Source organism: Ptiloglossa arizonensis, chromosome 5 (genome assembly GCF_051014685.1).
Source record: "Ptiloglossa arizonensis isolate GNS036 chromosome 5, iyPtiAriz1_principal, whole genome shotgun sequence".
In the NCBI taxonomy this organism is placed as follows: Eukaryota; Metazoa; Arthropoda; class Insecta; order Hymenoptera; family Colletidae; genus Ptiloglossa; species Ptiloglossa arizonensis.
Genome location: NC_135052.1, coordinates 11,636,310 through 11,649,947, shown reverse-complemented (window position 1 = coordinate 11,649,947; position 13,638 = coordinate 11,636,310). Strand labels below are relative to the sequence as shown.

Genomic DNA, 13,638 nt, shown 5'->3' with positions numbered 1-13,638 from the left:
AACGAGAACAATTTCAAAACTAGTTCGAGAAACGCGTTTTCTGTATATACCGGTGTTTCAAAAAATAGACTCTCGCGCGTCTCGGCGACCCGCGATCGACGATACTCGATGCGATTTAAAAAGTTCGACCGCGCGGCCCGCGAACAGTTCTTTTTCTTTTTTTTTTTTTCCTTCTTTTTTCTTTCGCGAACGCGTGCAACGAAATACTTGCGAATTGAACTGAACATTTTCCAGCGAACGAGCTTGTTTCCGTTAAGGAGGAAAGTAATTTCTACGCTACGAAACCGATATTCCACGATTGTACGAAAACGAGTAAAGATACATCGATTCGGCGCTGTTCGCTCGATACCTCTAATCTGATATGATCGCGACGGTTCGTTACACGCTACAACGAATAATTCGAAAAATTCAGCGAATCGACGCAAACTAGAGAAAACTGATAACGTTTCGCGAAGTATTATCTGGCCGACAAACGCGAAGGATATTAATCGATGGAACCGGAGTACTCTAAATCCCGTCTTTCCTACGCTCGTACGAAAAATTTAAACATTCTTTTTACAGACCTATTCGAAATATACAACAAACATAACAGGGAACGTTTAAACATGTACAATATAGAATATTCGCAAGGTAACAGCGGCTACTATACAAAAGTTCGTGAAACGAAAAACATTGTACGGTCTCTCGTGCTACTCGTGAACCCGATTCGAAGAACATCGCGTTCGCTCGAAATCGATCGATCGATCAACCGTGGTGTACATCTTTTCTTATTCCTCTTCCTCTTCTTCCTTCTCTTCTTTTTCTTCTTCTTCTTCTTTTTCTTTCGTTATTTTATTTTCGCTCGCGACACGATCAGAATCGTCGTTGGACAAAAAACGAGAGCAAGAATCGACGGTCGTCGTCTTCGTCCTCGGGAATTTCGAGATTTGAAAAGTAAAAATTAAATGCAGCCGGGGATACGCGCAAGGTAATCGTGTCCGTGTGTCTGTTTCGGTTGTGTACGCACGGTACGTATATATATATATATATACATATATATATGTATATGTATGTATATGTATATATACCACGCTACTCGATAAAACTCATTCATTCGCAAAAATTACGCAATGTTCGCAAATCCCTAATGCCTCGACGAGTTCAACTATTTACAGGAGTCTTCTTCTATGTTATATCAAGTCCTTAATCCATTATACATAATACATATAGACTTAGATTATATAATAGGTGTTAGCGTTACGCGAAAGCGAGCCCAAACGGCACCTGTGTCCGCGAAATCTCTATTCCATTTCTTCGCGACGTTTCTCATTCGTATGCTCGTTATACGAATTGAATGTCCGGTGACGCACGCGACGATGCACACACCTCTCGCATACACGTCTCGCTTGTTCCCTTTCTCTCTCTAATACTAATCGACGAACGCTAGTCGAACTCGATTCATAGGATTCGCGAAGGGGGATGCACGATGGCGAAATGATGGACCGAGAACTCTAACGGAGAAAAGGTTATGGAACGTAGCGCGAACGGAACTTAAACGTCTATGATATTTTACACGCGGAATGGACGTAGTAGCTAACACAGGAATGAAAATTGTCGAACGTTCGTGACGTCGTTTAATCCCGGAGTTCGAGCGACACAATTTATCGAGAGAAATGAAAACGGGAAAGCCGCGAGAGCCGATGTCGATATCGATGTCGATGTCGGTGTCGAGTTAGTCGACCAATTTTATCCGGTTAAAAATATAGGTAATTTGAATTTTCGCGTTATATCGATGCTACCGGATAGAATCGAACCGGTCCAAATTTAAAGCGTCATTGAAAATTGATGTCTCTTTTATTTTAACACTTTACCGGCCCTTTGACTCCGCGAGTGCCAACGCCGTTTCGTATTTATTCGGGACCGTGTTTCGCGCGCGTTTATACGTCCACGGGATGTATTCTTTCGTTCGTTCGTCCTTAGCCACGTTTCGTCGCGTTCCGTTTCTTGTCTCGTCCTCGGTTCTCGAACGCGTTTCGAAATGAATTTTCCACGAAATCTCCCCGTTACCGTGTGCAAAATATTACGTACGGATAACGAGTAATTTTAGAGACACGCTCAAACCCTGCAGACCTACGGGCTAAAATTAGGCAGTAGCTCTGTTGGAAAAAGACGGCGACAAACTAGTCTCGATAACGCGTAACAATTACCCACGAAACGGAAGGTAACAAACTTGAAAAGAATACGCGTTAAACGTACCATGTACATATATATTCTATAAATTACACTCGATTCTTTGTTACAATTGCTACCTCGGATAAGAAAAAGAGAAGAAACAAACGTTTCGATGATGACGGTTCGCTTTTAACTTCACAAGTCAAAGAGAGCAAAGTTTCTCCGTTAACGTACACCGAGTTCGAATTCGTCTTGTTCCAACATTCCACAGCGATGACGAGTAATCGAGAACAACGATACGACATCGTAACGACTCGTTTAGATCGCGATCCCTAACGTTCAAAGATACTACTGCTTCGAGCGTCGACAGGTAAACTTTGGTCGTTCAGGTGACTCGATAGAGCGTCGCGGATTATTCAGGGTTGTCGACTCGGCGGCTTTCCGTTCGTTTGCGCGAAATACAGCCTAACTGTCGCCCGATAAATGCTTGAACAGATCTTCCTTTCGCGTTCACGTCACTGCCACACACGGAGACGTTGCCGCAGCGACGGAAGAGTCTCACGCTTCGACGCGTACCTAAATGACAGGTTGTTCGACAAGTTTCGTCGTTCGATACAACTTATCGAACAGTACTGTTCAATGTAGTACTGTTCAATGAGTTCCATCGACGGAACTTATCGAACAACCTAGTACTATACCGTTCAAGAAGTATCATCGAAGGACAAAACTTATTGGGCAACTTTGTACCACACTGTTCGAGAAGTTTTATCGAACGACGAAACTTATTGAACAACCTAGTACTGTTCGATAAGTTTCGGTGTTCGATACAACTTATCGAACAGTACTGTTCAATGTAGTACTGTTCAATGAGTTTCATCGACGAAACTTATCGAACAACCTGGTACTATACCGTTGAAGAAGTTTTATCGAACGACGGAACTTATTGAACAACCTAGTACTGTTCGATAAGTTTCGGTGTTCAATACAACTTATCGAACAGTACTGTTCAATGTAGTACTGTTCAATGAGTTTCATCGACGAAACTTATCGAACAACCTAGTACTATACCGTTCAAGAAGTTTTATCGAACAGAACTGTTCAATGTAGTACTGTTCAATAAGTTCCATCGACGAAACTTATCGAACAACCTAGTACTATACCGTTCAATGAGTTTCATCGTTCGATACAATTTATCGAACAGTACTGTTCAATGTAGTACTACTCAATAAGTTCCATCGACAAAACTTATCGAACAACCTAGTACTATATCGTTCAAGAAGTTTTATCGTACAGAACTGTTCAATGTAGTATCGTTCGATAAGTTTCATCGAACGACATAACTTATTGAGCAACCTTGTACTACACTATTCAAGAAGCTTTATCGAACGACAAAACTTACTAAACAATCTAGTGCTGTTCGATAAGTTTTATCGAACGACGAAACTTACCGAACAACCTGATACTGTTCAATAAGTTCTATCGAACGACGAAACTTACCAAACAACCTGGTACTGTTCAATAAGTTCTATCGAACGACGAAACTTACCGAACAACCTGATACTGTTCAATAAGTTTCATCGAACGACGAAACTTACCAAACAATTTGATACTGTTCAATAAGTTCTATCGAACGACGAAACTTACCGAACAACCTGATACTGTTCAATAAGTTCCATCGAACTACGAAACTTATCGAACAACTTAGTACCCAGCCAGCCGGTGATTCGAGAGGTTCGGGCAAACTATCTACACGCGGCCGTGAACCAATCAATTTACAAAAATATTACAAACAAACGTGCCCACCGCTTCTGCGCTAACGAGTCGAAACGGAATATACAATGTATCGTGCGCTCGAGCGTAATTTCCTCTTTGACCGATCGCTGCGGCGCGCTCGAACAACAGGACACACAGAGCACACCTCGTGGCGTCAACGACGACCGAAATAAACGATTCCCGCACCCGGGAGGTCTCCCAAGGAATCGCGTAATCGCGTACTCGCGTACCGACATGAGCACGCTTTCGATCGAACTCGTGTGCGTTCACCAAGGGCTCGAAGATCGACGAAGCCACGGGCCCCGAACGCTTTCTGGACGCGACTTTCGGTGTTATCGAAAATTTCGGGTCGGTTATCACGAGTTTCTGGTTTACTTCGTTTGGTTTTTTTTTTCATTTTTTTTTTTTGGTTTTTTTGTTTTTGTTCTTTTTTTTTTTGCTTTATTAGGATCGGCAAGCGTAATCGGAGGGGGCTGGGATTTCGGAGGGAGAACGGAGAGAACAGGGCCATCGACATCTAATCCCTTACAATTTCGATACGTATACGTATTAATATATGTATATTATGTATATGCATACATAGTAATTTTAATTTATTTAAAAGTGTTCGCGCACATCCGCTTCCGTCATCGTGCTTTCCGTTCGCTTCTCGACTCTCCTCGATCTCGTTTCGTACGCGGTAAGCTCGAATTCTTTCGTCCCTCTGAGTCGTCTCTGTTCTTTCGTATTTCTTTTTTTCTTTTTTTTTTTTTCCTTTTTTTTTCTTCCCCCCGATATCTCGATCCGACGAATCTTCGAACGAGTTTCGAAAATTTCCTTCCCGAGCGAGTTCCGCGAAAATTCAGCTCTCGAACGAGTTCTCGTTCGTCACGGTGAAACGGAACGAAAGAAAAAATATCGCGAACGTCCGAGCCGGAGCGAATCCTCGACGTTTTATGACCGTCGATCGGACACGGGATACTACTTACGTGTTAATCTTCACTAAACTATACAATACTAAGCGACGGGGCAGCGGACACGGGCACGTCGGGATCGCGTTCGCGCGACGCGCGCGTACGCTTCTTAACTTTAAATTGTCTGATATAAGAAAAGGGCCAGCCCGTCGAACGGGGTCCCCGATTATTTTCATTTACATCGCGTGTGAGATTTTGCGATCGCTTAGTTTACCACGATATATATTAAAGACTAAGTGTCAGTCGTTCCCGTACGCGTACCCTACGCCGCGGCCGCCGTCGCTCGTCGCAGCTTCGCGATTACTTTAATCCTGTTAAAATTTACTCTCGTCGCTCGTTCGGTTAATATACCATCGAGATTTCCGCGCGCGTCTCTCCGTACACGGTTCGCGATTTCGCGACGGAATCGCGAATCGGTCGACGATTTAAAAAAGAAAAAAAAAGAAAGAAAAAAAAAACGAAGAAAGCTCGCGAACAATTAAAACCGATTACAGTGAGTCTCGTTGATGTCGCTACCCGATCGCGTTACCGGGCACACGCGTACAATTTTACAAACGTCGTCTCGGTGAATACTCGAGACCGGTGTTTCGAATCGTTCCGCAACGTACGCGATACCGGATGTAAGAAACGAGCTACGACGACGGGACCGACAGCGTCCTTCTTCTTTCATCCCCTGCGACAAGGGTGCCTCGAGACGCGTCGAAACGCCACGAACGATCGCGGATGCAATTCGTTCCCCTTCATCGTTTTACTCGCTAATGCAATGTACACGAAAGAGAGAGTGAGTGAGAGTGAGAGTGTCTGTGTGTGTGTGAGTGTGTGTATGTGTGTAAGAGAGAGAGAGAGAGAGAGAGAGAGAGAGAGAGAGAGAGAGAGAGAGAGAGAGAGAGAGAGAGAGAGAGAGAGAGAGAAGAGAGAGATACATATGTATATGTATATATTTACGTTATATATAGATATAACCGCGGTTACGAAATGAAACGGAAGGAGAGAACAGAAAATACATCGTTGTTCGCAATTGCTTGAGTAAGGATATGGATCGAAGGATCGCGGTTCTCGATAATCGTCGACCATACCGTCGACGTTTTCGTCACGATCGATCACGGACCGTTTATAGTTCCGTGGTCTCTATTATCTTTCTTTCTTTCTTTCGTTCTTTTTATTCTTCGTCCTCTACTATTCATTTCTCACGCGTTCGTTAGTGTTCTCCGTTATCTTTCTTTCTTTACCTTTAAAGCCGCTTCTAACGCGCCGCGGCTTCGGATATGATGAATGCGGGGATCTCTTACGAAGGAGGAGCGGATGTCTGGGTGGTCCTAGGGGCCTTCGTCGTCATCTTCGTCTTCGTCTTCGTCGTCTACGTCTACGTCGTCTACGTCTTCGTCAACGTCGTGGTCGTCGTCGTCGTGGTGGTGGTCGTTTTCTTCTTCCTCCTCTTCGTTCGCCGCGTCTTCGTTACCTGGTCTTGGCTCGTCGTCGACGAGGAAGAAGGACGCTCTCGTTCTACTTTCGCAACCGGGCCTCGACGCGACAGCTCGAACCTACTCGCTGCTCGAGGAACGATACTACGCCTCGATCTGATCTTCCGGGGTCATTATGTCGGGCGCCATTGACAGGTCCTCGGCCATGTCCTCGTCCTGGCCCGAGTCGTGCCCGTGGCTCTCGGGATACTCCCTCTCGTCCACCTGATCGTCGTCGCCCTCCTGCTCCATCGACGCGTCGACCAGCTCCCGCTTTATTAATCTCGTGAGTTTACCCCCCTCCGGGCTCTGGCCCTCCTGCTTTATGTGCACGGCTGGTTCATCCAACGGTGACCTGTCGATTTTCACGGAAAAAAGAGAAACACCACGATTAGATTAGGTTCGAGATCTCTTTCGACGAAGACGAATTTTCAACTTTGCGTTTACGGACGATTCGTTCGAGACGATTGGGTGGAAATGAAAATCGTTCGGAATCGATAGCGAACGAAAGGAGACTTTGATCACTTTGGACGAATCGAGGTGCGTCCAAAGAGCAAGAGTGTAAATTTGTTTCGATGCTTTTTTAACCCTTTCGGGGTTATACGAAGAGAACCGTACGAATTTAACGAATTTACCAAGGTTTGGAGGAAAGCTCGTAAAAACTGAACTGAGAACGATATTTGAACAATTTTTAATGCAGCGCATTGAGGAAGAAATGGAGGGCAATGTGATGTCAATTGTGTTTCGATATTTATCGAAAATTATAGAATAACATCGATACAAATCATGGTGAGAAACATAGAAGCAAGTTTCTCTTCTACGAACAATATTTGCAGTGATCATCGTATAGAACGAAATATAAGTATTTAATATTCAATCGTTCGACAAGAAAAAATATCAAGATTACTTGAACCGTTTGAGTTTTATTCGAAAAGTAAGTCGACCGGTGACCATTGGGACACCGTATACACAACGGTGTACCATCGAGGTTCGTTAAAATTACTAAGAAAATTTCTTCCACTGTCCGTTAATTCCAACTCTAGCGACTTATTCGTAAAACAACGTCTTCGAGGCACGAGATACACGATTATTTAAATAGCACGCGCGTTACGTTCGCTGATAAAATTTTCCTCGAATGGGATACGTTCGAAGGAGAAACGTAGAATTTTACGAAACGACCTGACGCAGTTTCGCGCGATGCGATCGAAGTAACAGAGGTGATTTCGCGTGGAATTTAAGGGGTTTCGCCTATTGGAAATTTATTCCTATTGTTCGAATCGTTCCACCAAGGCGTCTCGGGACGGTGGACGAGAACTTTTCTAAATTCCCTTCGGACTTCGAATAGCGCGTTTGTTGACAGAAGTGCGGTGAAACTTGCCCGCGAATGAAAATACTTCGAAACAAGCGAAATTTCTATGCGAACGTAGGGGCTTCGTTCCGAGACACCAGAAGTTTCTGGCGAACGAAAATACTTGGAGACATCGGCGAGTTCGCAGCGTAGGGAAACGATTCGATACAGTAGCCAGTGGGTTGTTGTTCTTACTTACATTAAATCGTTGTGTGCCAACACGTGCTCCTTGTCGGGACTCGTCGTCGTCGACGTGCACATCGAGTTGCTCAGAAATCCCATGTTCGAGTCTCCGAGCGCCGCCTGGAAATACTCAAATTGCATTAGACGGTTAGTCAAGATATTCGTTCGGTATACCTATCGTCGAGACTACGAAAGATACGTTAATGTAAACACCGTTAACCACGCCGATGGCGGTAAACTGCATCGATCCTAAACAGTTACCTGGAGATTGGCGTTCAATGCGTCACCGTACATGGTAGGGCTGTGGGTCAGCGTTGGACTCTTCGATGGGACACCCCTAAGTATCGACAGAGAAAATTCTATTAGTAATCGTCGAAATTCGGCTGTGAATTGTTTACCTGGAAAGAAACGCGTGTATATAAGCTCTTTTGTTTTCTTTTTTTTTTTTTTTTTTTCTTCTTTTTTTTTTCTTTTAGTTTTGTGTCAATGTATACGGTTGGAATCGATTTTCGAGAGTAAATTCGGTGGGGGTGTGGTTGGGGGCCGGGGAGGGGGCGGAGGGTAAAGATAGAGCTTGTGTGTACAATGTGTGCACGTGTGATCGAGTTTTAATATGTAAAGGTATATAGATAAAGAGAGAGAAAGTGAGAGAGAGAAAATGGAAAAGACAGATAGTAAGATAGATAAAGAGAAGTATAATATATGAAAAAATGTATACACGTATATATATTATATTAAAAATGAGATAAAAGAGTGGAAAAAAAAAAGAGTTCGAAAACTCTTACCCGTTTACCCGGTTTCACTCGCTCGTCCAACGATCGGCTCTTGGCTGAGATTGAGCGAGATTAGGTGTAAAAAAAGTAGATATGTATATGGAAAAAATTCGAAAACCGCCCCCGTTTCCGTGGTCTGTTCGCTCGAAACGAAGGGAATCGCACGGTTTCGTTGCTTTCTTCGTTTGTGGCTACGGAAACGACGTCGTGGCTTATAAACGGCTCTGAGGCTTACCTGCGCTTACCTCCGTACGCTTTCGTCCGAAATTGTTCGAATAGTATTTTTGGTACCGTGCGCCGACCGAGTGACGTACCCCTTTCAAAGAACAACGCGGTCCAGTGAAAAAAGTACCCTTGCTCTCTTGCAAACAATCAACTTGGCGCGGTGCGTTCGAGTCGCGCGTTGGAATTCCTTCTTTGGAATGATAATTAACGAGTAACGTGCATCGAGATTTTTTGCAAGAGACGGTTACTTGCATGCGAAGAAAAATGTAAGAGTAAAAAAATGTGATGCCTAGAGCCGTTTATCAAGTGACTCGGAGCGTTTAGAGTAAAGAGAACGTGAGAGAGAAAAGACAGAGACAGATTAAAAGAGACCGAGAGACAGATAGAGAGAGAAAGAGATAGAGATATAGAGAGACAGAGAGTACAAGTGAAAGAAAGAGAGACGAGAGAGCGAGCGAGAGAGAGAGAGAGAGAGAGAGAAAGAAAGAGTAATAGAGAGATACAGAGAGAAGAAGAGTGATAATGTAAAAAGAGAGAATTGTTGAAAAACGTTGATAAAAAAGACGATTAAAAAAGTACAGAAAATTACCGGAGGTTGCAAAGTTAGTACGTAAACCGTGAGAGGTACCTGAGTTAGAAGAGAGTGGTCGTAGGCGATGAACGAAGAATTCCGTATCATCCGAGATTGCAGTTGTGACGCTTAATTTACACAATTTACACATGCGCGAGTAGCCCTGACACACATGATCAGTCACACCGAACACCATTCTCACGTCGAAAAAGCGGTACTAAAGGCGAACATAAGTAAAAACCAAATACGAACGCCGTGTGGAACAAAAAATAGGGAACACATACTTAAACAACGCCTTCGGGTCGTGAACACTAAAAAAGAACACAAAAGCTTTCACCTTTCCCATCGGGGAACTATCGCCATAATCGCTCGTTTCTATTGCTACGCTACAGCTTGCCCCTTAACAGCGAAAAGAAAAGAAAAAAACGGAGAACCCAAAAATCGACGCAACAAACGCTTCGTTCGAACGGAAGTCTGAATAGAAAAAAAACAAGAAAATCGGACGGAGTACACAGCCGATAGCGAAACGGAGAGATAAAGTCCGGGAAAACAAGGTGTAACGAAACGTTTGTTCACGCAAACACTTCCACATTCTCCCAAGACACTGCAAACGCCACTACGTAAGCACCATACAGTTATAAGCACAGTGTTTTCAGTGGTAGGATAAGTCTTACGGGTGGTTTTCTTGATTAATTATTATTATTATTATTATCATCGTTATTATTATCATTACCATTATCATTATTATCGTTATTATTATCATCATCATTTTTTTTTCTTTTTTTTTTTTTCTTTTTTTTTGCTTATTTATTTCAGGGACGAATATTAGGATCCTTGATTATCCATGCGAGCAACCACTAAACACATCAGAGATCCTGCAGCATGGACCAATCGTCCTGTGGCTGGGCTCCTGCAGGATCGTTCAGGATTTAAGCTCTCTCGGGTGTGCTAGAGCCTCGGGCTACGGTTCTAGTGACGTTTACGGGGATGTACTATGAGGGCTGTTTTGGACGTCACGAGCAGAGGTGCGCGAGTTACTCCGGTCGTGATTTAAATCAACCGCGGATAACGCTCGTTTTTACCGTTTGTAAATTTTAATTGGAACGTTCCGCGCGTTCACCATCCTCCACCCTCTCCCCCCCTCTTTGCGTTTCATTTTACCGGTAAATTTCTCTTTTCTTTTCCTGCCGTGTATTCACGTAACCATCGTACGCGCGTGAAAGTTTCCTCTCGCACGTGGAGCGAGCGATCGGCCCGAGAACGCGTCTGCGCACCTCTGGTCGCGAGCGAGGAAGACGAGGAAGGGTACTACTTGTCCGGTTCACGGGGAAACGGATTCTAAAGGCGTTCGAGACAGGCATGATGCGGAATTCGTTTCCTGGGGATTGGATAAACTGCGTAGAGCCACTCCCTGCTGCCTTGGAAGTCACTTCACGACGAGTCACGTTGGAAAAACTGTACTCGCGATGCGTTACGCGAATTGTCGAACGCACGACACACGGAACGGGCGATACCGCGTCGAAAACCATGGCGCGAAACCTTTTTTTGAACGATACGGATCGAAAACGGAGAAACGGCGCGAATACTCGACGTTTTGATTTCGATCGATACGATATCGCATTTGGTATCCGCGCACGGAGCCGCAGAGACGGCACGGTGCATCCGTTCGCGTTCTACGAACGATCGAGGAAACGTAATTAAAAGACGCGGGATTCGCGTGGGCACGGTTCGCTGGTTGAACGACAAAGGCAGCAGGTACGAGAGGGGCGTTTAGTGGTTCGTTTTGTAGACAACGACCAAGCGAAAACGTCCCGGTCGCCGCGTTATAAAAGATACCGCGGTAAGGTCAGAACGTCGCGCCAGCCAGCCAGCAGAATTCTAAAAAGTGGTAGTGCTTACTGTGCGGAGAGGTGGGGTGGAGTGGGTGGGGTTGGGTCATATTTCCTGGGGCGGCCGCGGGACAGATGCCGCCGCTTTACGAACTCGGCGTCGTCCACCATCCAGAATGACCCGAAGTCGTCCTCATAGCGCACAAAACACTTGTGCAATGATAGATTGGTGCGGATCGCGTTCTGTATACACAGACAAGACCACCAAGAAATAGAGAAAAAGAGAGTAAAAAAGATAAAGGTTGTTTCTGCTTGTTGTTGTTGAATTTCTTTCGCTTTTTTCTGTTTCTTTTTTTTTTTTTTTTTTTATATTCTGTTGGGGGGTGTGTTTTTTTTTTTTTTTTTTCTTAGCTTTTCGCTTTCAACGCTTTCCGTCGTCGAGGTCCGCGCGCGCCTCTTCATCGGCGCGCTCGTGTGTGTGTTTTTTTTTTTTTTTTTTGTATTTTTTTTTAAATTTTTTTTTGCTCTCGAGCGTCCGAGAATCACACACCGTCTCTCGAGCGACAGTCGCGGTGCGCTCGATCGTCTCTCGTGCGCGCAACGTTCGCGTGTTTCTCGCGCGAGAATCGTCACGAGACACACGCCTTTCTCAACGCCCCCCCCTGTAAAGCCTCGTCGTAGTCGTCGTCGTTGTTGTTGTCGTTGTCGTTGTTGTTGTCGTCGTCGTCGTCGTCGTCGTCCTCTCCGGTCCGGAGAAACCCGACGTCGAGCGACGCCGCGAAGTCGAATTCCGACGTTCCAAAAGTATAATAACAAAGACAGCACAGACTCGCAAAAAAGAAGGGGTAGAGAGATACACACAGAGAGAGATATATATGTATATATATAGAGAGAGAGAGAAAGAGAAAGAGAGTGAAAAAAAAAAAAAAAAGTAAAAGTAAATACGTAGAAGGCGGCTGCTCCTCTCACTACCTGACCGAAGTGCAATTCCGCGGTTCTCGCTCTGCACCAGGGCGCATCCCGCATCCGGCTTCCGGGTATTCGAGACTAGACTCGGGCCAGAGACATTGGCCCTGCCAATTCTCGATAGGTTAGTCGCTGCAAAGCCCACATGCTTGTTAAAAAGCACACACACCACGGTTTTCTACGGTTTCCTTCCACACGAGCAAACCGGCGGCTCCCTTCTCGCAATCATTCCCCAGCCTCCTCTCCTCTCGTCGAACCTCATGATTTTTTGACACGCACACGCGGACCAGTCACACACCACAGACTGACGGCTACCATCGCACACGAGACGGGCAAGTATAAAAAGTTCACACGCACGCGGGACCAAACACAATACCAAGCCAACCTCCCGAGTACAATATCGAGAGGCGAGGAAAACGCGCGCGCGGGATTCGATTTACGCTCCAGTCGCAAAACTTACGAAAGATACGCGTCGGCGTTCTCGCGCGTGCAACACGCGGCCCGATAGGCGTTCCAGACGCTCGGTACAGAGAACCACCAAGAACGAGTACCCGTTTCGATCGGGTCGCTCTTCAATTTTCGTCACTCGACGATCAATTAATATTACGAGAAATTTTCAATCGAAACATTACCGCGCGTCACTTTGTAACGGTAAATCGATCGTTTAACGTTGTCTTATTCATTGTTTCGAAACGAACAATACGTATGCAAAGAAACAGATTGTAACGCGGTAGAAAATTGAGGCAAAAGTTACAAGCTTGGATAGAAACGAATCGTGGTTTCCACGAGTAAATAGTAACCAATTCGCGAGAATTCTACCGTGTCTGCGATTATTCGAGGATCGAGATCCTTCCAAGAGGACTCTGTACGTGTATCGAAGGACAGTGAATTTACGTTGGTTTCGCGTGTAAAAATCGTTGCTCGAAGGCACCGTGTGCCGAGAAAAGCGTCTCGAACGCGTTTCGTGCGTATGGTTTTGCGCACGTGAGAACGCGGCTTTACGAGCGCGCGAAGGGGTCCGAGGAGACCCCGTACGTTTGCGAATTGTAACTCGGGAAGCTCGGTGTTAGCAGACAGACGTGTTACGGACAAACGACGCAAGCGATCGACAATACAGATTATTACGGCGAGACAGGTGTATGAGAAAAAAAAGAAACGGTTTATATATACACACACGCGCACAAATCTATACGTATGAATGCGCACGCATAATATACACAAAGGGGTATAGAAACATATAGATATGTATATATATTGAACGGAATAATGAAAGAAAAGACAAAAAAAGAAAAAACTAAAGTGAGGGCTGGGTACGATGTTGGGTCTATTCGAGAAACACATCGTAATAGATAAATGATGCACAGAGGAGCGTGCGTGTATGTGCGTATACATACATACGAGGCTTG

The 13,638-nt window shown here is 44.9% G+C and overlaps 1 protein-coding gene across 18 annotated transcripts in view; it reads right to left on the bottom strand.

The window, feature by feature from the left end:
• Positions 1-6,442: 6,442 nt before the first annotated feature.
• Positions 6,443-13,638, bottom strand: part of Foxp (forkhead box transcription factor P) — a 337,294-nt gene continuing 330,098 nt past the window's right edge. For 12 of the 18 annotated variants that reach the window (XM_076313224.1, XM_076313236.1, XM_076313235.1 and 9 more), the window contains 4 exons: positions 11,337-11,509; positions 8,130-8,205; positions 7,885-7,997; positions 6,443-6,692 (listed from right to left, as the gene is read on the bottom strand). In XM_076313224.1, coding sequence (XP_076169339.1) covers positions 6,443-6,692; positions 7,885-7,997; positions 8,130-8,205; positions 11,337-11,509 — 612 coding nt within the window. The remainder of the gene's footprint in view (positions 6,693-7,884; positions 7,998-8,129; positions 8,206-11,336; positions 11,510-13,638) is intronic. The other 6 variants (XM_076313225.1, XM_076313233.1, XM_076313232.1 and 3 more) reach the window with 3 other exon arrangements.